This window comes from Nerophis lumbriciformis, linkage group LG23, assembly GCF_033978685.3.
Source record: "Nerophis lumbriciformis linkage group LG23, RoL_Nlum_v2.1, whole genome shotgun sequence".
NCBI lineage: Eukaryota > Metazoa > Chordata > Actinopteri > Syngnathiformes > Syngnathidae > Nerophis > Nerophis lumbriciformis.
In genome coordinates, this window is record NC_084570.2 from 13,860,846 (window position 1) to 13,888,310 (window position 27,465).

The 27,465-nt window shown below is 40.2% G+C and overlaps 1 protein-coding gene across 16 annotated transcripts in view; it reads left to right on the top strand.

Annotated features, from left to right (window-relative positions):
* Nucleotides 1–27,465, top strand: part of LOC133622371 (peripheral plasma membrane protein CASK-like) — a 111,892-nt gene that overhangs the window by 3,194 nt on the left and 81,233 nt on the right. For all 16 annotated transcript variants that reach the window (XM_061985025.1, XM_061985029.1, XM_061985027.1 and 13 more), the window contains exon 2: nucleotides 23,490–23,602. In XM_061985025.1, coding sequence (XP_061841009.1) covers nucleotides 23,490–23,602 — 113 coding nt within the window. The remainder of the gene's footprint in view (nucleotides 1–23,489; nucleotides 23,603–27,465) is intronic.

Genomic DNA, 27,465 nt, shown 5'->3' on the forward strand with positions numbered 1-27,465 from the left:
TATAAAGTCTGCCGTTCTTAAATCCTATGTTTTCCTTTTCATAATATGGATAAAATCGATGAATTGCCTTTTAAAAAGTTGTTGGATCGATACCTATCTTCCGGAAGGCAAACTAGCCGAGCACAGATTGATGTAGTTGAATCTAAGAAATATATATCGACATATCGATTAACCGTTACACCTAGATCTGACTTTATACCCACATTATTGTGGAACATGTGCAAGAATCATGTGAAAGCACATTTGGGTTCCAGTGAGATTCCACTGATTAGTTTACAACTGTCCTGGTTGTCCACTCAGCCGGGGGTCAGTTGTCACAAGAAAACAACTGTGAAAACAACTGTTTTCAAAACATCAGATTCAAGGCGTCGAAACAACACAGACCTCGGGCCCTGTCCCCCAGAACCATTTTTAAGTGGAAACGGTGAAGATATGTACTGTTTCAGCCCACGCAAACCGCTTTTTTGGTTTTCTGAAATTAATGCTTTTGAAAACTGGTTCTAGAGTGTGAAGGTCTGAAACTCCGGCATTGTCGTTTCAATGGGGCGAAGTAAGCTACCATAGTACCCGAGAATGATGACGTCGCCGCCTCCTTTCCGCTCTGTCGCCGCATCGTTTCCTTCGCGGCTGTCCTGTGTCTAAGTAAACAAAGTAAACAATTTAGAATGTTTCATCACATCATTGCAAACACAATGTTGGGAAATAGGAACACCAAACTAACACAAAGTTTATACATCAAAACTTACATCAACATTCTAGCTAATCTAGCTCTGAAGTAGCATACCAAGTAGTCTGTAGAATAGAATAGACTTCTTATTGTCATTGCACATTAAAGGGGAACATTATCACAATTTCAGAAGGGTTAAAACCATTAAAAATCAGTTCCCAGTGGCTTATTTTATTTTTCGAAGTTTTTTTCAAAATTTTACCCATCACGCAATATCCCTAAAAAAAGCTTTAAAGTGCCTGACTTTAACCATCGTTATATACACCCGTCTATTTTCCTGTGACGTCACATAGTGATGCCAATACAAACAAATATGGCGGATAGAACAGCAAGGTATAGCGACATTAGCTCGGATTCAGACTCGGATTTCAGCGGCTTAAGCGAAATTGAAGAAGAAACTGAAGCTATTGAGCCATATCGGTTTGAACCGTATGCAAGCGAAAACGACGAAAACGACACGACAGCCAGCGACACGGGAGAAAGCGAGGACGAATTCGGCGATCGCCTTCTAACCAACGATTGGTATGTGTTTGTATTTAAGTGTTGTAATGTTTTTAAGCTAAATTATTGGTAAACACAGTTTATGTATAATGATTTACGTAAAACCGCGAATAATGAATAAAGTTTTCATCAATTAATATATTCTGTAGACATACCCTCATCCGCTCTCTTTTCCTGAAAGCTGATCTGTCCAGTTTTGGAGTTGATGTCAGCAGGCCAGGGAAGCTAGGGTCGATGTGAGCCAAGACATCCATGGGGTTTAACTCGCTCGTCTGCGGGAACAAACTGCCGCCATTGCTTGCCGTGCTACCGAGGGCCTTTGTCCATAAATAGCTCACACACTCCGGCAGATTCAATGGGGGTCTGGCGGCAGATTTCTTTGACTTTATCGTTGGAAATGCATCTGCTTTGAGTGTCGCAGGATATCCACACATTCTTGCCATCTCTGTCGTAGCATAGCTTTCGTCGGTAAAGTGTGCGGAACAAACGACTGACCATTTTCGTCAGCTTTCCCCACACCCTCGTATTATGAACAAATTTCGTCCAATTTCTTGCCACTTTCGCATCTTTGGGCCACTGGTGCAACTTGAATCCGTCCCTGTTCGTGTTGTTACACCCTCCGACAACACACCGACGAGGCATGGTACGGAAAACAGTCGAAAAAACGGAAAATAACAGAGCTGATTTGATTCGGTGTTTGTAATGTGTTTGAGAAAATGGCAGATTGCTTCCCAGTGACGTCATCGCTCCGAGAGCGAATAATAGAAAGGCGTTTAATTCGCCAAAATTCACCCATTTAGAGTTAGGAAATCGGTTAAAAAAATGTATGGTCTTTTTCCTGCAACATCAAAGTATATATTGACGCTTACATAGGTCCGGTGATAATGTTCCCTTTTAAGAACAACACATTTGTGAAGTACTGATAGTGGAAGCTGCCATGCAAGGCGCAAACCATGACCCATCAGGAGCAGATAGGGGTTCGGTGTCTTGCTCAAGAACATCTCGACATGAGCTCTCTAGCAAGTAGATCAGTAATGGTTCTGAGGAAATAATACAACTGGAAATGATGCAATATGTTATCGCATACGACAGCAGGTAAATTTGTAGCCTTTGTTACCTGTTTAAAAATATTTTCTATCATCACTTATATGCCAAATAAAATGTTGTGATATATATATATATATATATATATATATATATATATATATATATATATATATATATAATTATTGTAATAGTCATCAATATGTATTGCGATATAGATTTTAGGCTATATCGCCCATCCCTACTGTAATGTGATTGACTCGCGACAAGTGCAAGGTGTATCTATCTTTTCACCCAAAGTCTGCTGGGTTAGGCTCCAGCTCCCTTGGCAGTCTGAACAGGAATATCGTAGAACATTAATCATTGATTGAATATTTCAAGTTGTGTGGGTGTGCAGCAGCTCAAATCCTGAACAAACTATAGGATGCTGGTTTGAGCCTTTGGACAGGACTTTGCAACTAGTTGTTCGGGGAGATAATATCTGCCTTCCTGACTATTGTTGATGTTGTCTTGAGCAAGGCATTTACCGAACCTCCCCAAAACTTGGTAGTGCAGTCACTATTTGCATGCCAGCAGGCGTTTGGTGTGCTACACAATAAATACAGCGGAAGGAGTAAACACGAGGCTGCCTGCCAGCCAATCACAGGGCAAATTTTAAACTGATCTTCATTTGTCAATTGACCAATTCTTGCGTGTTGATGAAGGTTCTCATTCATCCAGGTCAATGTCATCTCAGGACATTCAATCAATCGCAACTGGAATGCTTGGTTTGTCTTGGAACTGATAAAGCCTACTCGGATGAGCGGCGTAGTCTTCCAAGACAAACCAAGCAGTCCAGTTGCGATCAATTGAATGCCCTGAGATGACCAGTTCTTACCGATCGATTGAGGTATTTTGCCTGTACATTGTTTGAATTTGTTGTAGAAATACCATAAGCTGTCCACTGAACAGCCGTCGCCTTAGGGAGCACAACTCACCATAGGTCTAATGATCAGCACACATCCTAAGGTTTTGCTAAATTAAAGGCAGGTTCTGGAAAATGGCCTTGCACCTCCACTAACTGACTCATCAATGGAGTTGGATAAGAAAAGACAAGAGTGGGCTGTGGTAGTTTCAGCATTTGTAAAGAACTAATGCGCAGAAAAGGCTCTACAATCCAGCGAATCCTTTACTGTCATTCTTTTGTGAAAGTGCAGTCGATGGATCAGTGTGGTGAGTCCCGGTGTCTTGGGATGTGTCGCAAGAAGAAGGGAGGGACCATTTTTCCTCAGCCCAGATGCGTGAGGGGAAGGCAGTCTGTGGCCAGATCAATGGAGATGAGCAGAGTAGGGAGTGGGATGGCCCTGAGGCTGAGGATATAAATAATGTTAGAAGGCAATGACAGCAGCACTCTGTTTTTAACCTAAGTCAGTTTCTTTACCCCTTTTCGATAGCTGGGTCATCCAAAACCTGATCCAATGGATAGTCTTCATTGTCTTGTTGCAATTAAATACTGTACATCCATCTATCCATCCATTTTCTACCGCTTATTCCTTTCGGGGTCGCGGGGGGCACTGGAGCCTGTCTCAGCTACAATCGGGCGGAAGGCGGGGTACACCCTGGACAAGTCGCCACCTCATCACAGGGCCAGCACAGATAGACAGACAACATTCACACTCACATTCAAACACTAGGGCCAATTTAATGTTGCCAATCAGCCTATCCCCAGGTGCATGTCTTTGGAGGTGGGAGGAAGCCGGAGTACCCGGAGGGAACCCACGCAGTCACGGGGAGAACATGCAAACTCCCCACAGAAAGATCCCGAGGCCCGTATTGAACTCACGACTACTCAGGACCTCCGTATTATGAGGCAGACGCACTAACCTCTCTTCCACCGTGCTGCCAAATAATGTACATTTTCATATATTTATTTTTATTAGGAATTTAGCATGAGGCCAGTTTATTGTCTTTTCCTGATTGACTGTCTACCATGCTCAGTGGAGCAATGCAATGGTGACACACAGACTAAATACAAATTTTCTCTGGTTGCATGGGCCTTACTTGCACAATTGCCGATCAAGCAGGTCAGGTGTCATGTTGTATTCTGACGACAATAACCTGCTGGGGAAAACAAAATCCTAGATGTTTCTGTTCTGGCATTAGTGATGCACAGTCGAGCAAAGCCATGTGTTCCAGAGATTATAGTTGTTTTGGTTTACCGGTAATTGGGGTGTCCTGATCCGCTATTGATATTGAATATTGGTCCCATATCAGCAAAAAACAAGTATGGGATTATTTCGGTTATGTCTAAAATATCAGATATAATCAGCCGGTTAACATCTAAATATTCTCCAATAAGCACACAAGGTTGGTCAGAGCTGCACAGTACGACAGATTTACTTGCATTTGCAAGTAAAAATAGGTTGTGCGTAAGGCTGCAGCTAACGATTATTTTTCTATCGATTAATCTATAGATTATTTTTTTCGATTAATCGGTTAATCTATAGATTATTTTTTCGATTAATCTATAGATTATTTTTCCTTTTACCGATTATTTTTTTTATTTAAAATGAAGATGAAAAAATAAATGTTGGACAGTTTTTTTAAAAGGCATGACTTTTATTTACAAAAAAAAAAGTATGGCCACTCAGTCAACATTGACAACAACATGACAAAATATTCTGTAACAATGTAAACATTTAAAACTTTTAACATTTAACAAAATTAAAAGTAGCTTATTTGCTTTTTAATGTGCAAATATAAAAGTAAACATCCAGTGCAAATCTTAATATTCTGCAATAGTATAAGCATTTCTAAAGTAAAAGTATTGCTTATTTTGCTTTAAAATGTGCAAAAATAAAGATAAACATCCAATACAAAAAAGTGCAAAAGGAAATATTCTGTAACAGTGTAAACATTTCAACAAAAGTAAAAGTATTGCTTATTTTGCTTAATAACACAACAATGATAGTATGATTAAAGTGAAAGTTAATTGTTGGTTTGTACATAGTATATGTAACTGTTAATGTTGTAAAAGGTATTTGCACAACTAGTTAACGTTAGCGTTAAAGAGGAGCGCGTCTTTGTAAACACTGAACAGGCACGCCAAACGCGCCTCTCAGAGCGAAACAGTGTTTTAGTTTAAGAATTTACAACGCAGATACAAATGACACATTCATGTTTTTGTGTAATGATGACAACGTATACTCACGCGGACGATTGACTAGTTGATGGTGATGGCAAGAACGCTGTCGGGTGTTTTCTTTTCAAATGTTCCTTCATAGTCGTTGTGCTGCTATGATAGGCCATTTCCGCTCGACACAGTGTGCATACAACAACTGTCAAGTGTTTTGCTTTTTTCGCTGTGCTTATCCCACACTTGAAGGGATGTACCAATGCTGAATGTGGCTTCTGGATTTCACTCAAAAGACCAGACCGTAGTTACTTATTCCTTTTATTTTCCTTTAGTTTGCAACAGTTTTTCCAACGAAGAACAGCTTCTTTTTTCTTCTTTAGTCTTTTTAGCAGTATTTAGCAGTGTTAGTAGACTTTAGTTTCTTTAGCTGTCATTAGCTGTCTTTAGTAGCCTTTAGTAGCCTTTAGCTTCTTTAGTAGGTGAAAAACCTTTAAGGACAAAACACCACATGATAAACATGCTGTAAAAAATCAATCAATTATCAATACCATAATTTACAATTATTAATTAGGCTATCAAACTCTTAACCATTAAACAAGTGCAAGAAAATGGACACATCTTTTCCCTTTAAGTTAAAACAGATTTTAAATAAATTGTCTCAACATAAATGCACCAAGATACATATAAAATACATTTAAACCCAGAAACACAATAGATAAATGCAGCAGAAAACCCAATATGCAAATACATAAATACCTAACCAATTAACCACCTATTTAGATACATATTTAAAATCCATATTCAATATGAATATATTATTAATTTAGCAGTGAAACACTCAATCTTAAACGCTGTCTACTGGTAGAAAAATGCCCCTTTTTCTATTGCCTCACCAGCAGCCAATGATCCATCCATCCATCCATCCATTTTCTACCGCTTATTCCCTTTGGGGTCGCGGGGGGCGCTGGAGCCTATCTCAGCTACAATCGGGCGGAAGGCGGGGTACACCCTGGACAAGTCGCCACCTCATCGCAGGGCCAACACAGATAGACAGACAACATTCACACTCACATCCACACACTAGGGCCAATTTAGTGTTGCCAATCAACTTATCCCCAGGTGCATGTCTTTGGAGGTGGGAGGAAGCCGGAGTACCCGGAGGGAACCCACGCAGTCACGGGGAGAACATGCAAACTCCACACAGAAAGATCCCGAGCCCGGGATTGAACCCAAGACTACTCAGGACCTTCGTATTGTGAGGCAGATGCACTAACCCCTCTTCCACCGTGACAACATTTATCAAACTAAGCAAAGAATATCAACACTAAACAACAGTTACATAACACACTGTGTGTATTTAGCCTCCAGACTAAGCACGCTACATGCAACAAGTGCGCCACACCCACGAAGAGAAATATTAAATCTTACATACTTTTGGCACAACTCTGGGTTATCTGTAATGAACTAAACCTTTTTCCACTCTGCGCTGGCGTCTTTTGTACTCCTTATTTGACAAAGCGGTCTAATTACTGGGCTCGTGCCCCAACAGATGAGACGGGAGCGCGCTGCGTTATACCTGCGCGTGAACGTAAACTGATCGGCTCTGATCATATAAGCCGACTGGCCGAAATAATGCCGAATTATATACATTTCCTGGGGTTGCCTAGGTGAATAGGGATGCGGATGTGCTCTAAGATAAAATATAATTTTATTAAGTGGGGTTTGGCTGGTTGCTAAACAGCCACGGTTGCGAGCTCGCGCGTCAGCTGACGAGACAGCTGTTCGCCGCTACAACATTATAAGGCCGTTTATTGAAATACTCCCACACTTTTGACGACTTTTGGCGTGCTTTTTTCCCCTCGCTCGCACCGCTCGCATCGTCTGCTTTGCGCTCCGCCATGACGGCAGTGTGACGTAAATATGCGACGCGTCGACGCATAAAAACGACGTTGACGTATTTACGTAACCGATGACGTCGATTACGTCGACGCGTCGTTTCAGCCTTAGTTGTGCGACTAGAAAAAATAAAAAAGTAGCACTCGTGCAAGTACGGATTTCAACCCTTTCATTCTTATTTTGCTCCGAAAATAAATCCATAAAAAGTGGATCGAATGGAGTAAGATTTGGGGAAAAGAAACATTGTTGTCAACAGACCATAGATGCCATTTCAACTCTCTGCGCATCATGTACACAGACATGCTAGATTAGCTGCTGCCAAAACAACTAGCCAGTCATCGCGGATTTCAGTTCAACAACAAAAGATACAAACTTTGACAGCAAATAAACCCACTTTTCCATTGCTCAATGTTCCGCTCATTCATGAGAATGGCGTTTTAACATTTAGCGGATGTGCTGCAATGAAATATCAAACATAGTCTGTTGGCGGTGATGAAAAATACTCTAAATGGCGGCCGCTGTTTTGTTTTGCTAGATGGCGTCTGCCATACATGCTGCTTCTTACGAGATGGGAAGCAGGGAAAGAGAACACAGAAATGCCACTAAAGAAAGAGATAGAAGCTATTATTGCTGCTCAGCAGACTATCAAAGTTTATATTTTGTGTTTTTTTTTGGTACTTTTTTTAATATTTCCTAATGTATTAAGGTGTTATTTATGTTGTTACAAAATTTAGAATTATATATGTCATGACCTTGTGACAGTTTACATTTTCAACATACCGTATTTTCCGCACCATAAGCCGCCCCGTGTTATAAGCCGCGCCTTCAATGAACGGCATATTTCAAAACTTTGTCCACCTATAAGCCGCCCCGTGTTATAAGCCGCATCTAACTGCGCTACAGGGAATGTCAAAAAAACAGTCAGATAGGTCAGTTAAACTTTAATAATATATTAAGAACCAGCGCTCTAACAACTCTGTTCACTCCCAAAATGTACGGTAATGTGCAAATGTGCAATCACAAACATAGTAAAATTCAAAATAGTGCAGAGCAATAGCAATAACTTAATGTTGCTCGAACGTTAATGTCACAACACACAAAATAAACATAACACTCACTTTCTGAAGTTATTCTTCATTCATAAATCCCTCGAATTCTTCTCCTACGGTGTCCGAATTTAAAAGTTGGGCGAATTACGGGATCCAAAATGGCCGGCTCCGTCTCGTCGAAGTCATCAGAGTCAGTGTCGCTGTTGTTTTTCCAGCAGTTCCGTGAATCCTGCCTTCCGGAAAGCTCGGACCACAGTTGAGACCAAAATATCCGCCCAGGCATTTACGATCCACTGGCAGATGTTGGCGTATGTCGTCCGGCGCTGTCTCCCTGTCTTAGTGAATGTGTGTTCGCCTTCGGTCATCCATTGTTCCCACGCCGTTCGCAGTCATGCTTTAAATGCCTTGTTGACACCAATATCGAGCGGTTGGAGTTCTTTGGTTAATCCACCCGGAATGACGGCGAGTGTTGTATTTGTGTGCTTCACTTGTTTTTTGACACCATCTGTGATGTGGGCGCGCATGGAGTCGTATATCAACATGGACGGAGCTGCGTGAAAAAAGCCACCCGGCCTCTTCGCGTAAACTTCCCTTAACCACTCGCTCATCTTTTCTTCATCCATCCATCCCTTCGAGTTAGCTTTTATGATGACGCCGGCTGGAAAGTTCTCTTTTGGCAAGGTCTTCCTTTTGAATATCACCATGGGTGGAAGTTTCTGGCCATTAGCATGGCAAGCTAGAACCACAGTGTGTCGCTTAGTAGGAGCCATTTTGTGGTCTTTACAGATGTAAACACACAAAGGAAATGAAACGTAATACCCGCGCGCTTCTTCTTCTATGGGGGCGGGTGCTTACCTTGGCGGTTGCTTGGCGTAGAAGAAGAAGCACTTCCTCTTCTACGGGGAAAAAAGATGGCGGCTGTTTACCGTAGTTGCGAGACCGAAACTTTATGAAAATAAATATTTATATTAATCCATATATAAGGCGCACCGGGTTATAAGCCGCACTGTCAGCTTTTGAGTAAATTTGTGGTTTTTAGGTGCGGCTAATAGTGCGGAAAATACGGTACATTAATCCATCTGTTCTTATAACCATATAACATAACACCACCAAAGAAATTCAATACAACATTTTTAGAAAAATATGAATATTAGAACTAGAAAAAATACATAATTTTAAAGGGTCTTAGCGGTTTGCAACTTGCTTTCAATTACATCTTTCAAACAAAAAATATACCAAGAACACCACAGGCTATATACCACCATATAACATAACACCACCTGAGGAATTCAATATGACATTTTTAGAAAAATAAGAATATTAGAACTAGAAAGAAATACATAATTTTAAATGGGCTTAGCGGTTTGCAACTTGCTTTCAATTACATCTTTCAAACAGAAATTATACCAAGAACACTACAGGCTAAGTTATGTTACCATTAGTGGTTTAACAGAACATTATTGTGTAAGTGTTTATATTATTCATATTTAGTAATTACAGTATCCATCCATCCATCCATTTTCTACCGCTTATTCCCTTTGGGGTTGCGGGGGGCGCTGGAGCCTATCTCAGCTACAATCGGGCGGAAGGCGGGGTACACCCTGGACAAGTCGCCACCTCATCGCATAATTACAGTATATTGAATAAAAATTGCCAATAGGTCTGAGGAATTTGTTTGGCGTTCTTGCTTGTCACTCACCGCAGGGAGCGTGTGCATACATACAAAAACAGTCCAAGAGAAGCAAATAACAATTTGCAGTGAACTCACAAAGCTAATGTGTGCATATGTTACGTACGGACGTAGTTACGTCATTACATGCTAAAAGCCCTATGTGGGCGGGATATAATGCTTAAAATACTTTGGAAAGTTAGCGCCCTCTAGGCATGTGCACAAAAGTTGCAAACAGACACTTTTTGTGGGATCCCACTGAATTTTCCAAGGACTGATACAAATCACCATTTGCGGGTTCTGGGCACTCACTACATTGAAAAGCTATCAACATCACTGGCATGTGTATAAGTAGCATTATGATCAATAATGTAATTGCATGTGATGTGATGCAAGTCGTGTCTTGACTATCAAAAGCTGTGGGACAGGAATGTTTAATTGAGTTTTGCATTAGGCTTTATGAAAACCACTGTATTTATATGTATGAGTGTGTTACTATGTGTTACTGTGTACATTGTTTGACTGTTAATAGTAAAATTGGGTATTTTATACATTTCTTACTAACTGCTCCTAATTTGTTTCTGTGCTACCATTTAATAACACCTGTGCTCCTAGTAAAAAAAAGCTTAGCATACAGCCCTTTTGGTCTTTTTGTGTAAATTAGTGAATTTATTTACAAAGGGTAAACATCTTAGGCTATAGGCTACTAGTAACTAGCAGCTACACAACAGCTAAGCATACACGAGCTTGACGTATGTAATAAGTGCCCTGAATTGAGTACTCTGCAGTCTAAAACAAGACACGTATCAATATAAACGTATTAAATATAAGCGTATTAGAAAGTATTCAGTTACAAACGTGCCTGCATCATTCAACTTACCGTGTCATGCTACCACTCAACTTCAATTTAAAGACAGCATAAATCCATTCCAGACGATTAATATTAAACAGATTAGTGTTTCTCAAACCTACTGTTGTTCTCTATTTGAGTCATTTTTCTTGATGAAAAGAGTTCTAACATTCTTCACTACAAAATAATAAAATATGTATGATGCTGATATTGTATCCGATCAATAGCGGTATCGTCCTGTAAAGTAATCCAGGCTCCGATGTTGATGTCGTATTGGAAGTGTAAAAGTAGTATCGAGACAGCCCAAGTTGATTTGTTGGCAGAAGTAATGAAGTTGTTTTTTTGTCTTCAGAACCATTCTTCCTGTGGGATGTTTTTTTTTATCAGCTCTTAGATTCTCATAGACACAAGGATTCTGGGATGAGCAACGTCAACCAGAAACTGACATTTAAAAAAAAAAAAGTCTGTCTTTCAGGACTTGGTTTGCGCAACCAAGGGTTGCAGGTTAGAATCCTGCAGTTGACCAAAATGATTGTGTTTTGTTGACTAGAGAGGAACTAGTCTTCTAGAACTGTTCCATTGTTAAGGTGCCCATGAGCAAAGCAATTCATCCCTGCACAGGTAACTTGAGTTGCCAGTTGCCCCGTCACACATTTTCCCTTGCTTGCATGAGTGTGAAATTTGTGAATTTAATTTCATCAATAAATGTAACTGTATACAACCTATGTACACATGTGTATACAGTTGAGGTCGGTGTAAATGTCGGGCTGATATGAAGAATGATGACGTCGTATAGATAATTCCAATAATAAATGAACTCAGATGAGTGATAAAAAATAACAATGCACCAATGAGGCGAAATTAACCTTACTGTGGTGTAGGTGGGTTAGGGTGAGCAAATCAAGCGCTCCTGTCGTAAACTTCCCCTCAGGCATCCATCCATCATTTTTCTACCCCTTGTCCCTAGGGCGCAGTGTGATGCCAGGAGGGTGGGGAGAACAGCCTTTATCAGTGTCATGCTTCAAACCCTGCTTCGAAAAGTTGTGCACTAAAAAACTTGCTCATTGTATCCATTAATCATGACTTCCTTGTTTTGATAAAAAAATCAGCACAAACTGTTTTATTTATTATTGTTTTGTAGGTTAACATGTTTTATATATTGTGCTAAGTTAATGTTGCTGATTGATTTGAATTTATAATTTACATTTTTTTTAAATGTAGTTTCCATGAGTTTAAGTTAATCAACAAATGTTTCGAGTTTAAATAAGGATACTACATATATATAAATATATATATATATATATATATATATTAAGGCTGGGCGATATATCGATATACTCGATATATCGCGGGTTTGCCTCTGTGCGATATAGAAAATGGTTATATCGTGATATCGTGATATTGGAGTATACGTTTTCACGCAGTTGCTTTTAGCTGCGGGCATTACACTACAGGCATTTCTCACTCTTTCTAGTCTCTCCTTCTCACAGGGGCGTAAAACAAGCGCACCTTCTTACATACGTCACATACTGTCGCGCGTGTAGCGTCATACGCCCTCACCCAGCAGAGAGGTAGCAGCATGGCGAACGTTTGCTGAGGCAGGTGGTACAAGCGGAGCGGTGCGAGTGACAATACAAGAGAAGGTGCGAAACTGATCACAAAAGGAGGAAGAACAATTAATGCCCAAAAAAACAGCACGGAGTCCATCATCTGGCGGTAGTTTGGCTTCAAGCGGGAAGGTATTCAGCAGACAACAGTAATATGCAAAGTATGCAGCAGAAGCGTTGCTACAAAAGGTTCCTCTAAGGTGCGCGCCTGTGCAATTGCGCACTGCTCAAGCGTCCTCTGCGCACAGCAAATATATGGCGCGCACCAAATCAAATCCCATCTGAATTCTAAACAAAAACACATTTATTCTGTATACTTTTGCAATGCAACTCTGAGTGACAGTGACAACAAGTGTTCGTCAACACCGTTCAATTGAACACCGTTCAATTATTGTAACGTCTATCGAGATGCTTCGAGGACAGGAATTATATCGATCACTTTATTGAGCAAAACTGTTTATATTGGGCCATAACCACACCAAAAACATGAGTAAAAAACTTATATCTCGAAAAACTAGTAATTTTCTGCCGTACAAACCAGGCCAAAAGCAACTTGTCATCTGTCACCAACACGCATAGCACTAAGCCACTGGTGCGTTTATGGCCACACAAAAAGTCGGACAACTCAAACACCACACAAAGTTACACTATGACTCCTCAGTCATACGTGTGCTTATTCTACTGTCATTTATTATTAATGTTAATTTATTGATATTAATCATGGAATGCTGTTACTAGAGAAAGTTACAGGAATGCACACTTCATCCTATGCTTACATTTCATTGTGCAACATGAGGATGTTTAAAGGGAACTAAATGTGATCTCTGAAAGGGGTACAAATGATTTCCAAAGCAGGACCCCCACCCAGACATATTGTACAATACTAATCCATAGCTTATGAAAAACAAGATTTCTTTTATTTTCATTACAAGTGGGCCAAATCACTAATATTACTAAATAATCTCATGAAAATTACTCCTCTCATTTGAGTGTTATTATAAAAGATTGGTTTGAGACAGGCGTGCTGCTGGTATTGCCACGTGTGATGCTCACTGAATGCTCAGGGATTTTTTGTGTTTGCTCAGACACATGAACAATTAGAGGGAACATTGGTAGCAGCACTACTAATTTGTTCTTTCATTTAAAAAGTCACCCGCGAGAGAATGAAGAGTGCTTGAAACTCCGCACGTTAACATCTCCGGCCGGTGCCACACCCAAAAAAATGCCGAAACAACCTGCACTGACAAATGAGCCTGACGTCTTCCATTTACAGATCAACACAATATGAAAAACATAGTCACAAACACAAGGAGATAACGTCCGCAGTAACTTATTACATAGCGAAGGACATGGCCCCATAAACATCATCTATGCAACATTTTGACCAGAGAACCACCATTACATGTTATGTATACCACAAGGAAGTGTTTTCAATTTAGAAAAATAATAATAATATGACTCCTTTAATGCGCCCTATTATATGCATCAAGTGTTCATTCAAGGCTAAGGCAAAATATCGAGATATATATCGCGATATGGCCTAAACATATCAATATATTAATAAAAGCCAATATCGCCCAGCCCTAACATATATGTATATATATATATATATATATATATATATATATATATATATATATATATATATATATATATATATATATTCAGGCAAATTGAAACACTAAACTTCCTCTGTTATAGACAAAAAAATCCTCCAGTACTAATAAAGTTATTATTTGTTATAAGTTGATCTAAATGTTTTTCTTTTTTGTTTTCTTTCAGGTTAACAAGGATACAATGTTAGGCAGAGGTTTACTTACAACAATTTTATAGACAAACAATACTATTTATAGCCGCGGCGAAGCGTGTGTGTGTGGGGGGGGGGGGGGGGGGGGTGATGTTTTTTCTTCTTGGGGGGGGCGTAACAGAAAATAATTGAGAAACACTGCCTTAAGGTCATTGTAAACAAACATGGCGTGGATCGTGTGGGACTTCGTCACTGTTTCACAGGATGATATTTTACGTGCCGTTTGCAAGGAGGGGATTGATTGATTGATTTAAACTTTTATTAGTAGATTGCACAGTACAGTACATATTCCGTACAATTGACCACTAAATGGTAACACCCGAATAAGTTTTCCAACTTGTTTAAGTCGGGGTCGAAGTGAATCAATTCATGGGAGGGGGAGACATTGCTCTTCAACACATCGAACCTCATCAGCCACCTGAAATAGCAAACTCGCCATGGAAAGCCTAAGAAAACGCCTGCTGCGTAAGAAGCTGCTCCGAAGCTAGAGGAAAAGAAAAGTGGAAGTTATCTGTTTCGACTTGGCTTAAAATGAAGCATTACTATTTTACGGACTACAGTGTGCACCAGCCGCGCCCACTAAATGTTAGAAGAAAAATATTTTCCTTATATTAGCCGCAGCGGATAATGAAACACAGATATATACGTTGTGACACAAGTTATTTATACAGAGGCTTACGGTATCAAAAATATAAAACAAGCCATCTGTTTATGGTTAGAGTTTTTGTTGCTCAGCTTTTGTTGAGCAGAAATCTAAACTACCGTATTTTTCGGACTATAAGTCGCTCTGGAGTATAAGTCGCACCGGCCGAAAATGCATAATAAAGAAGGAAAAACACATATATAAGTCGCACTGCAGTATAAGTTGCATTTTTTGGGGAAATGTATTTGATAAAACCAACACCAAGAATAGACATTTGAAAGGCAATTTAAAATAAATAAAGAATAGTGAACAACAGGCTGAATAAGTGTACGTTTTATGAGGCATAAATAACCAACTGAGAACGTGCCTGGTATGTTAACGTAACATATTATGGTAAGAGTCATTCAAATAACTATAACATGTAGAACATGCTATACGTTTACCAAACAATCTGTCACTCCTAATCGCTAAATCCAATGAAATCTTATACGTCTAGTCTCTTACGTGAATGACCTACATAATATTATTTGATATTTTACGGTAATGTGTTAATAATTTCACACATACATCGCTCCTGAGTATAAGTCGCACCCCCAGCCAAACTATGAAAAAAACTGCGACTTATAGTCCTAAAAATACGGTACATTGTTTAACACAAAAAGTGACCGTAAAAACAATTTAATCAAGTGTTTAAAGTATTTCCTTCTCTCTGAAAGTATGGTACTGCAGTCACCTTTAAGCAGACTGCACTGGATTAGTCTGTCGACAGGAGCAAAGAGCAACATGCTGCTTAAAGCGTATGTGAATTGTTTTCTTAAGGAGTCTCAGTCCTCCTAATGTTGAGTCTGCAGCTGCACATGTTCCATCTGTGTAGGCCAGAAAAATAACTTGAGGACCTCAAACAAAAGCAGCTCCATGTCCATCCAGTACAGCCGTTTGCAACAAAAATCCCTGTCATCCAGTCTTTGATTTGCCGGCAGCCAAGGAGAAGAGGAATAATAATGATTCGTTCAATTCAGGCGAGTGTTTGATGGCTGCTGTTGTCCGGATGCGAGCTGTGTGTGGGCGTTTTGTATAGGCCCACAGCTGCAGTGATGTCTGCATGACACACGGTCTCAGATACACTTTCTCCCGTATACTTCCCTTTTTGATTCCTGTAATAGCCCGTGGGCATGACCAGATGCCAGTTGTTTCATATGATTAAAAAAAAAAATACATATTGATCTCGAGGCAGAAATGATAGCCCATCCCCCTCTTGCATGCACTCGGCTGTCCCATTTGTGAATTGACTCTTGATGCGTTTCCCAGCAGTGAAAACCAGCATTCCAAATGGGACTGAAACATGAAAGCAGGCCCATTTTGTAATGGCGGCAATGCATTTTATTGTTACACATTAGAAACAGCTGCAATATTTGCATCCTCTGTCGGTCTTGCTCGTAGCCTCATTTTTAAACTGTGAAACAGCTGCTATAGCGCTTCACCCCTTGTGGGAAACAATTTGTATGGTTGTCAGATCATCAGTTCTTGCTTTTCTCCTCGTTTGCAGGGGTGGGAGTAAAAATATATTTTGATTGGATCAAACTTTCTAACTCGACAAGTTTATGTACTAATTTGTACACTTTGTGGACGTGTATGCCTTCCAAACTATTAAGTCTGATAATCATCACTGCTAACCTGTGTAAATAATATTGTTAGAAATTGAATCTATTGTGTTCCACAGGACTGAAAGCTATCTGCGGTGCATCATTGTTTTATTTAAAGAATTGGCCATGAGGCTTGTGCATGTGATTTTTTTTTAAAAGGATGCTCTCAGCATCTGTCTGCCGTTTGCAGTCATTAGTTAAAGTTAAAGTTAAAGTACCAATGATTGTCACACACACACTAGGTGTGGCGAGATTATTCTTTGCATTTGACCCATCACCCTTGATCACCCCCTGGGAGGTGAGGGGAGCAGTGGGCAGCAGCGGTGGCCGCGCCCGGGAATCATTTTGGTGATTTAACCCCCAATTCCAACCCTTGATGCTGAGTGCCAAGCAGGGAGGTAATGGGTCCCATTTTTATAGTCTTTGGTATGACTCGGCCGGGGTTTGAACTCACAACCTACCGATCTCAGGGCGGACACTCTAACCACTAGGCCACTGTCATTAGACTCGGTTACAAACGCGACAAGTCAAAGGAACTCAGCACAGATCTGAAAAAAACGAATCATTGACTTGAACAAGTCTTAGAGCCATTTCAAAGCAGCATAAGGTCCCAAGAGCAACTGTGCAGACAATTGTTAGTAAGTATAAAGTGCATGGCCCAGTTTTGTCACTGCCAGGTTCAGGAAGAAAACGCAAGCTATCACCTACTGCTGAGAGAAAATTGGTCAGGACGATCAAGATGATCAACCGAGAACCACCAAAAAGCAGGTCTGCAATGAATTGGAAGCTGCTGGAACACAGATGTCAGTGTCCACAGTCTGTCAAACAAACCCAGATATATATGCTGAAATAGGTAAATGTATATCCCCGTAACGATATGTATCATTGTGTAGTATTTTTATCTACACACACTAGGGATACAATACCAAAATTTCATATAACGGTTATTAGTATCGCGGTATTGTTGAATATGCTCAAAATGTACTTATACACACTTTGAAATTTTTAGACCAAGTTTTATTTAAAAAAAAAAAAAAAAGTAAACTAAATGGACTGTTGGAAACCCCACTATTGTTTGTTTTGTGTTTCCCATGCTTCACTGATAGTGTTTTAGTCCTAGTATTTTGTCTGTTTTAATGGCTAAGCTTTTAATGTTTTAAATATTGGTTTGCACTGTAGCACTTTAAGATTTAAATAAACGAAGACTGCGTATTAAATAAAATCTATTATTATTATTATTTATGATTTCTGGCGAGCGTTGTGGCGTCCTACTCTTTCAGCGGTCCTTGAACGCACCTCTGTCCCGTATTCCTTTGAGTATAGAACGATCACTCTGTACCAAGACAGCACAGCTTCCAGGTTCAATGTACACAATTAAATAGCTCAGTTGCTCAGACAGCAACGTGGTTATGTAAGTTTAGATGGAAGCATGTCATTTGTAAAAAAGAAAGATGCCAATGTCTCTTGTTTTCATGTTAGCATTTAAGCTAGCGAGTCCGTGAGTTTATCAAAGTGCAGTTATTAATCATAGTTTTTCGATAATTTTAAGGGGTATTACTAACCGTTGAGTTTTACCGCGATTATCATTAATACTGTTTATCGTTGCATCCCTAACACAAACACACACACGCACCTACACACAAAATTCATGCCAATTTCACTTATCTTTTCTTCTTTTATTTGTAAAACACATACTTTTTATGTAAAAGGACAAGACTATTAAAAAAACAAACAATAAGACATATTTTAAATGCCATTTCAACACATGAATTCAGAGATTGCATTGGTAACTTCCCGTCACCTTTTTTTTGGCATCAATTTCTGTTAGTTTTTTGTTGGTTTAGCATCTATTGTGCTTTTCCGTTCGTTTCTGCTAGACTGCTATGTTGTTGACATCAATACTCATACCTGCTCTTGCTGTTAAGTTCTTTCAAGTGACGTAAAAATGCTATTGTGAAGTAGCAGTGTTGCTGTCGCTACCTTAGCAGCTAAATGACCATATAAACTAGGGTTGTACGGTATACCGGTACTGGTAGAGTATCGCGGTACTAGTGAATCAAAAAAGATACTATACTCTGTTTGAACAGTACCGGTTGCCGGGCATGACGGCGCGTCGTCGTCACGTCATGACATTGCTGGTTTTGTGAGCAGAAGAGCATGTTTGGCAGCGCACAATCACAGAGTACTTACAAGCAGAGACAGTGTGTAGACAGAAAAGGGAGAACGAATGCATTTTGGCCTAAAAACGATAAAGGTGAAGTTTTAACACTTAAACGCCCTCAGGGAGAGGTGCTTTTCAAACATGGCTAACTAGCTAGCGGTTTACGTCCATCCGCAGTCGGCAGTGTTTTAGCTACTTCTAAATCACTAATCCTAGCCAAAATGGCGACAAATAAAGTAAGTTTCTTAAAAGTAGCATCCCTGTAGGACAAGGAATATCTAAACATGCTTCACTACACACTGTAGCTCACCGTCGTCACCATGTAAACAAACGCCATAGATGGATCTACACCTGACATCCACTGTAATGATACCAGGTACAGGAGCGTTTCTAGTCGATACTACTATGATTACATCAATGTTTTTTATCGTCACACAATCTTTTTTCCTTTTTTAAAAATGTATATTATGTTTATTAACTCAGGAAATACGTCCTTGGACACATGAGAACTTTGAGTATGACCAATGTACGATCCTGTAACTACTTGGTATTGGATCGATACCTAGTTTGTGGTATCATCCAAAACTAATATAAAGTATCCAAACAACAGAAGAATAAGTGATTATTACATTTGAACAGTAGTGTAGATAGAACATGTTGAAACGGGGGGGAAAAACAGATATTAACAGTAAATGAACAAGTGGATTATTAACCCATTTTTACAGCTTGTCCCTCATAATTTTGACAAAATAAAATGACACATTATGTTACTGCATATGTCAGCAGACAAATTAGGAGGCTTTGTTTGCTTACTTACTACTAAAAGACAAGTTGTCTAGTATGTTCACTGTTTTATGTAAGGCCAAAAATGTTCTTCGATTGCAATAAGAAACATATGTTTGATGTACCGTAAATTTTTTTGTTAAAATAAAGCCAATAATGCCATTTTTTTGTGGTGCCCCTTTTTAAGAAAAGTACCGAAAAGTATCGAAATACATTTTGGTACCGGTACCAAAATATTGGTATCGGGACAACTCTAATATAAATGATGGATAATTATATTGCACGATACACATATTGTTGTATTGCACAGCACTACATGGTTCATTACTTTAGTGTTTGAAATACTGGTAAGGATCTTGTTGCTATTGTGTTATCCAATGAAATTATCTCATCGTCAACAACTCTTCATCTTAAAGGTGTATAAACTGGTTAATATGCAGCAAATACACTTGCACATAATAGGTGTCAATGCAACTGTAATCTTAAATCAACATGTGCAGGTTAGCGAATAGCATTGCAGCCCATTCGTTTAGCAGTCATATGTTATTTAGTAAATCAACACTGCTGTCATTCTTAATTTATAATGATATCAGAACGTCAATAAAGCATCACACTTAAGGAAGGCCATTAATGCTTCAAGTAGATCGCTGAAAGGGTTAGAGGACTCCCATCAGCAATGACTTATGTACCGACAGAGAATGGCATTGCCCGTCATAACACAGTGGTGCCTCGGGATATGAGTTTAATTTGTTCTGTGTCACAGCTGGTACCTCCGAAAACTCGTTTTGCAAACCACAGTGAATTCAAATTTAAGTAATGCGTACAGGGCCCCTACAATACACCACTGTTTTTATACGTAACATCTTTTAAATAGGAGAAACAAACTTCTAGATTAGAAATATGTATTAAGCATTACAATAACATATACTGCAAATAACCACAGTAGTTTTATGAAGTTATGTAATAATAATGTACAGCATTTATTTATCTTGGAGAGAAGACTTCTTTGGTGTCCTTTAAGCTGTTTGTCACACACCATCAGTTACACGCTAGGTCATGTTTTTATTAATTTATTTCTTAACTTCAATGAATATAATTAGTTTCCTACTCACAGCATTGTCCTTCACGCTCACTTTGGCCTACTTCACACTGCAGATCAATTCTGATTTTTTTTCCCCTTATCTATTCAATTTTTTCATGTCATTGTGAACAGTGAAATTCTGAATTTTCCCAAATACCACCCAGACGAATTTGGGTCGAATTCCATTCATATGTGGATATGTATCCGATGCAACTGCAGTGTGAACGCTCCAGGTCGCATTCATCCGACCAGAACGTCATCAAAAAGCAATAGGCGTCATGAGATGGGGGGTAGGAGGTAGCGGGGGGTGTATATTGTAGCGTCCCGGAAGAGTTAGTGCTGCAAGGGGTTCTGGGTATTTGTTCTGTTGTGTTTATGTTGTGTTACGGTGCGGATGTTCTCCCGAAATGTGTTTGGTGTGGGTTCACAGTGTGGCGCATATTTGTAACTGTGTTAAAGTTGTTTATACGGCCACCCTCAGTGTTACCTGTATGGCTGTTGACCAAGTTTGCGTGGCATTCACTTGTGTGTGTGTGAAAAGCTGTAGATATTATGTGATTGGGCCGACACCCAAAGGCAGTGCCTTTAATGTTTATTGGCGCTCTGTAGTTCTCCCTACGTCCATGTACCACTCCGTACAGCGGCATTTTAATAAGTAATACATTTTACTTTTTGAAACTGATACCGATAATTTCTGATATTACATAGGAAAAAGTAGCGGCTAATAATCCGGAATTTACGGCATCCAAAATGGATATGTATCCGATTCGTATAACCTGAATTTTTCCTCGCAACCTAAAGCACATTTTTATCCCTATCCCGAAAAATCTGTAACCTGTGTTTCGAGGTACCGCTGTATAGGGAAAAAAAACGAAAACGGAAAGGATAATTTGAAAGTAAAATGTTTCAAAATAAGAATCTCTGCATAAACATGGATAATTCCTAACAGGTAGCATCAAATCTATTTGTGGCGGCACACCACAAATACAAACCCCGTTTCCATATGAGTTGGGAAATTGTGTTAGATGTAAATATAAACGGAATACAATGATTTGCGAATCATTTTCAACCCATATTCAGTTGAATATGCTACAAAGACAACATATTTGATGTTCAAACTGATAAACTTTTTTTTTTTTGCAAATAATCATTAACTTTAGAATTTGATGCCAGCAACACGTGACAAATAAGTTGGGAAAGGTGGCAATAAATACTGATAAAGTTGAGGAATGCTCATCAAACACTTATTTGGAACATCCCATAGGTGAACAGGCAAATTGGGAACAGGTGGGTGCCATGATTGGGTATAAAAGTAGATTCCATGAAATGCTCAGTCATTCACAAACAATGATGGGGCAAAGGTCACCACTTTGTCAACAAATGCGTGAGCAAATTGTTGAACAGTTTAAGAAAAACCTTTCTCAACCAGCTATTGCCAGGAAATTAGCGATTTCACCATCTACAGTCCGTAATATCATCAAAGGGTTCAGAGAATCTGGAGAAACCACTGCACGTAAGCAGCTATGCCCGTGACCTTCGATCCTTCAGGCTGTACTGCATAAACAAGCGACATCAGTGTGTAAAAGATATTACCACATGGGCTCAGGAACACTTCAGAAACCCACTGTCAGTAACTACAGTTGGTCGCTACATCTGTAAGTGCAAGTTAAAACTCTCCTATGCAAGGCGAAAACCGTTTATCAACAACACCCAGAAACACCGTCGGCTTCGCTGGGCCTGAGCTCATCTAAGATGGACTGATACAAAGTGGAAAAGTGTTCTGTGGTCTGACGAGTCCACATTTCAAATTGTTTTTGGAAACTGTGGACGTCGTGTCCTCCGGACCAAAGAGGAAAAGAACCATCCGGATTGTTATAGGCGCAAAGTTGAAAAGCCAGCATCTGTGATGGTATGGGGGTGTATTAGTGCCCAAGACATGGGTAACTTACACATCTGTGAAGGCGCCATTAATGCTGAAAGGTACATGCAGGTTTTGGAGCAACATATGTTGCCATCCAAGCAACGTTACCATGGACGCCCCTGCTTATTTCGCAAGACAATGCCAAGCCACGTGTTACATCAACGTGGCTTCATAGTAAAAGAGTGCGGGTACTAGACTTGCCTGCCTGTAGTCCAGACCTGTCTCCCATTGAAAATGTGTGGCGCATTATGAAGCCTAAAATACCACAACGGAGACCCCCGGACTGTTGAACAACTTAAGCTGTACATCAAGCAAGAATGGGAAAGAATTCCACCTGAGAAGCTTAAAAAATGTGTCTTCTCAGTTCCCAAACGTTTACTGAGTGTTGTTAAAAGGGAAGGCCATGTAACACAGTGGTGAACATGCCCTTTTCCAACTACTTTGGCACGTGTTGCAGCCATGAAATTCTAAGTTAATTATTATTTGCAAAAAAAAAAAAGAAGTTTATCTTGTCTTTGTAGTGCATTCAATTGAGTATGGGTTGAAAAGGATTTACAAATCATTGTATTCTGTTTATATTTTCATCTAACACAATTTCCCAACTCATATGGAAACGGGGTTTGTACATGAATGCATTGAAAACACTGCAATCAATAACTGTCAACCTGATACAGCCTTGTTCAACGTGTCAGTTGCAACACTGTTAATGTTAGGAAGCACAACTTTACAAAGTCCACCACCTCCTTTGCCGCATATAACCATAGGTCTCCCTCGCTCAGGTCTCTATAATGTTGCTCTTATTTTAGTCCGTACAGCTGTGGGGCATACCACTGCTCTGTAATTCACTTTGGCAAGCAGCATGGAGGAGCGCCCATGCCGCCAACCTCCCACATGGCTGTTGGCATGTCATCGCCGGCATGTGTGCAATGATGGCTGCGTATACACACGCGTTCGCATAGGTGTCTGATTTACTGTGTGTGTGTGTGTTGCAGGGGACCCTTCAGCGTGGTGCGCCGCTGCATCAACAGGGACACAGGCCAGCAGTTCGCTGTAAAGATCGTGGATGTGGCCAGTTTCACCTCCAGCCCCGGCCTGAGCACGGAAGGTGAGAAAGTGTGCGGGTCGTGTAACCATGTTTGCATTTAAATCTTGAGCCTGGTCCACCTGCAGCAGCAGATGGGCAGGGTTCATACAGTCTTGAGTCCTGACACAAGGGCACAGGAAATTGCCTGACATGTTACTTTGAAGACCGAGTTGAAAGTGTTTGCATTTGATCAAGGGCAATGACATCGTTCATGTGTTACCGTGTTTATTATTGTTTTTTTTTTTTGCTTTGTCATGCCGAGGACCCAAGACTGTGATTATACACTTGTGAATGTGTGTCCACCATTGTCCCTGTTCCAAAGAAATCTGCCCCTGCCTGCCTCAACGACTACCGGCCCGTAGCCCTCACCCCCATTACCATGAAGTGCTTTGAGAAGCTAATCAACGACCACATATGCTCCTTCCTCCCCCCCACTATAGACCCCCTGCAATTTGCATACCGCCCAAACAGGTCAACCGACGATGCAATCACACAAGTATTGCATACCGCCACGACACACCTGGACAAAAGGCAGGGGAACTATGTGAGAATGCTGTTCATAGACTACAGTTCAGCATTCAACACCATAGTCCCATCCAAACTCGTCATCAAGCTCAAGGACCTGGGCTTGAACTCAACCCTCTGTTAGTGGGTCCTGGATTTCCTGACAGGCAGACCACAAGTGGTGAGAGCAGAGAACTGCACCTCATCAACCATCATCCTCAACACCGGTGCCCCCCAGGGCTGTGTTCTGAGCCCCCTCCTCTATTCACTCTACACACATGACTGTGGCTGAAAACACCACAAACTCTATTGTGAAATTTGCTGACGACACAGCTGTGGTGGGCCTGATCTCCGGTAACGATGAGACGGCCTACCTGAGTGAAGTGAAGAACCTGGCACTATGGTGTCAGGAGAACCACCTCGCCCTGAATGTCAGCAAGACCCAGGAGGTCATAGTGGATTTTAGGAGACGGGGGGCAAGGAGCTACAGTCCACTCAGCATAGACGGGACGCCGGTCGAGAGAGTGGCCAACTTCAAATACCTCGGAGTGACAATATCAGAAGACCTGTCCTGGACCACACACATAGACAACATGGTGAAAAAGGCACGACAGCGTCTCTACTTCCTCAGGAGACTCAGGAAGTTCACACTAAACCACAAGATCCTCAGAAACTTCTACTCATGCACAACAGAGAGTGTCATGACTAGGGATTTGATAAGAAATTATCGAGTTCGAGCCTATTATCGAATCCTCTTATCAAACCGATTCCTTATCGATTCTCTTATCGAGTCCATATATAGGTTGTTGTATATGGGAAAAAACACACAATATTTGGTTTAACAAAAGCTCACTTTCATTATATAAGAACAAAATAAAATCTAATAAATAAATATTGACTGTTGTTACCCAAAGTATAATAAGTGGGATTTTTCAAAAAACAAATATATACAGGAACACAAAAACAACCTGTCTCTGTGATCACTATAGGTGTATAAATAGTAATATAGTGTTAAATAAAATCAGTCCCTTGGGCACAAAGCTTGAAATAATACAGCTCTCCAAAAAGTGCACTTCTACTGCTATTTGACATAACTGTTTGTTATGATGCTTTGACATTTTTGCACTTTATTTCTTTATTGAAAGAAAATTCTATGAAGAGAAAAGTTGTTTGCAAATGTGGTTACAATGCTAAAAAATTAAAAGTTAAAGCTAAAAAAAGAAATACACTTTATTGAGTTAACATTATTTCTTTATAGGGGGAAAGATGTGATGTTATGAGCGAGGCTAGGTAATATAACAACTACACTACCCAGCATGCAACGGTAGTTACGAGCATGCGCGGTAGCCCTGATAAGTGTTGTTGCATGTCGTCACCCGGCAGCTAAGAATGAGGTTATGAGCACGCTGTGAAAGTAAACGTTAAGAACTCAGCCAACACGCCTCGTCTGCATTATTCATAATTAGACAGACAACACATATACAGTGTGATTTTGTTTTGTTTACAAGGAAAGAAAAACAAAAGTTAAAAAAGGGAGATCATGTCATATATGTTGTATATACATGCATGTGCTGCGGTTGCTTTAAGAACGTTGCGACAGCTGCCGTAAAGGAGGTGCGTTGCTAGCCTGGTTGTTATGTTTCCGGTTGGTTGTAAAAGTGTTCGTCGTGTGTTTGTACCCTGCTCAAATCTCTCAGTAAAGTAATTCATTGGATTATACCTTTTGTTTTGAACTTTATTACACCTTGGAGCGCTTTTTCCGGTCCATTTTTTTTCCTGCTTTCCCTATCTGCGCCTAATGACTGAGCTGCGTGACGTAATTTCTTGTGATGTCTCAAAGGGCATTTTCTGGTCGGGACGGGATTCGTTCCCAGGGATTTGAATAAAGAACCAACTCTTTTTCTTTACTATAGTGGTCTCGATAACAGGTACCGGTTTTAAAAAAGGGATTCGAGTCCGAGGACTCGGTTCTTTTCTTATCGAACAACCGGGAAAACCGGTTTCGAGTATCATCCCGAGGCATGACTGGAAACATCACCTCCTGGTTTGGGAATAGCACTGCTTACGACCGCAACAGACTGCAGAGAGTGGCCAGATCAGCCGAGCGCACCATCGGAGGTGTGCTCCCAACCATCTGCAACATCTACACCAGGCGGTGTACATCCAAGGCCAAGAGGATAGTGAGGGACTCTAGCCACCCAAGCAACTGCCTCTTCTCACTGCTGCAGTCAGGCAAGCGCTACCGGAGTCTCATGGCCAACACGGAGAGACTCAGGAGGAGCTTCTATCCCCAAGCCATCAGACTGCTCAACTGCACCGCTGATTAACACTTATCACAATTGCACAAAACCGCACGCACAAGAATCACTTTACTTACCACTGTAATTACCGGACTACAATACTCTTCATTCAAAGACTGTAAATAAAGTAAAAACAAGAGTATAAAGAAGTCATACTGTTCCATTACCTCTGTTCATACTACTGTCACTACTCAACTACCAAAAGAACTGTAGACACCTTAATATTTATTACTTCCTATACTGTATATACTGTTATACTATTTGATATTGCACTGGTACTGTATGTGACTACTGTACTTTTACTTGTACTGATACTTCTACCATAACTACTGGGACTTATTGTCTTGTAATTAATGTACATCAGAGCTATTCAAATTGTTGTATTTTTTTGTATTTAGTGTATTAGATTCATCAACTAGTGTTTGGATCACACTGTACGCAATATCTGAAGAGCATGGAAAAAAGCATTTCACTGTGGTGTATTCTGCATGTTACGAATAAACCCTTGAACCTTGAACCTAGAACCTAGACTTGTGAATGTGTGCTAGCGAGGGTGTTGGCGCTTGCCATGTGCCATCTGTGATGCCCCCGTCAGGGATTAGCTCGACAGCTAGTAACAGCAAGAGAAGGAAATGAGCCCCTGGAGGAAAAATGGAGACTGGGAGCGAAGATTAACAATCAGTGTTTGTGCACTGCTCGGGTCTGAAATGAACTTACAGGTCCTACTAGGGATGTCCTGATCAACATTTTTAGCCTGCCATCAGATGTTTTGGCCTCCCATCTGATTTTGAGTCCCGGTCCGATACCTTGACAATAGATTAAGGAAATGAAAAATGTTTTATGGCACATATAATACACACAGTAGCACATTTTTATGAAGTTTATCATAATACATTTTGAATGTGCTCGTGTTGTTGTAAATCAGATGATGTATTAAAGGGAAACTGCACTTTTTTTGGCTATTGTTCCCAATCATTATATAAGACATGACGACGGATGTTTTTTTTAATGCATTCTAAATAGGGTTGTAGGTATACCAGTATTAGTATAGTACCGCGATACTAATGAAGCATATTCGGT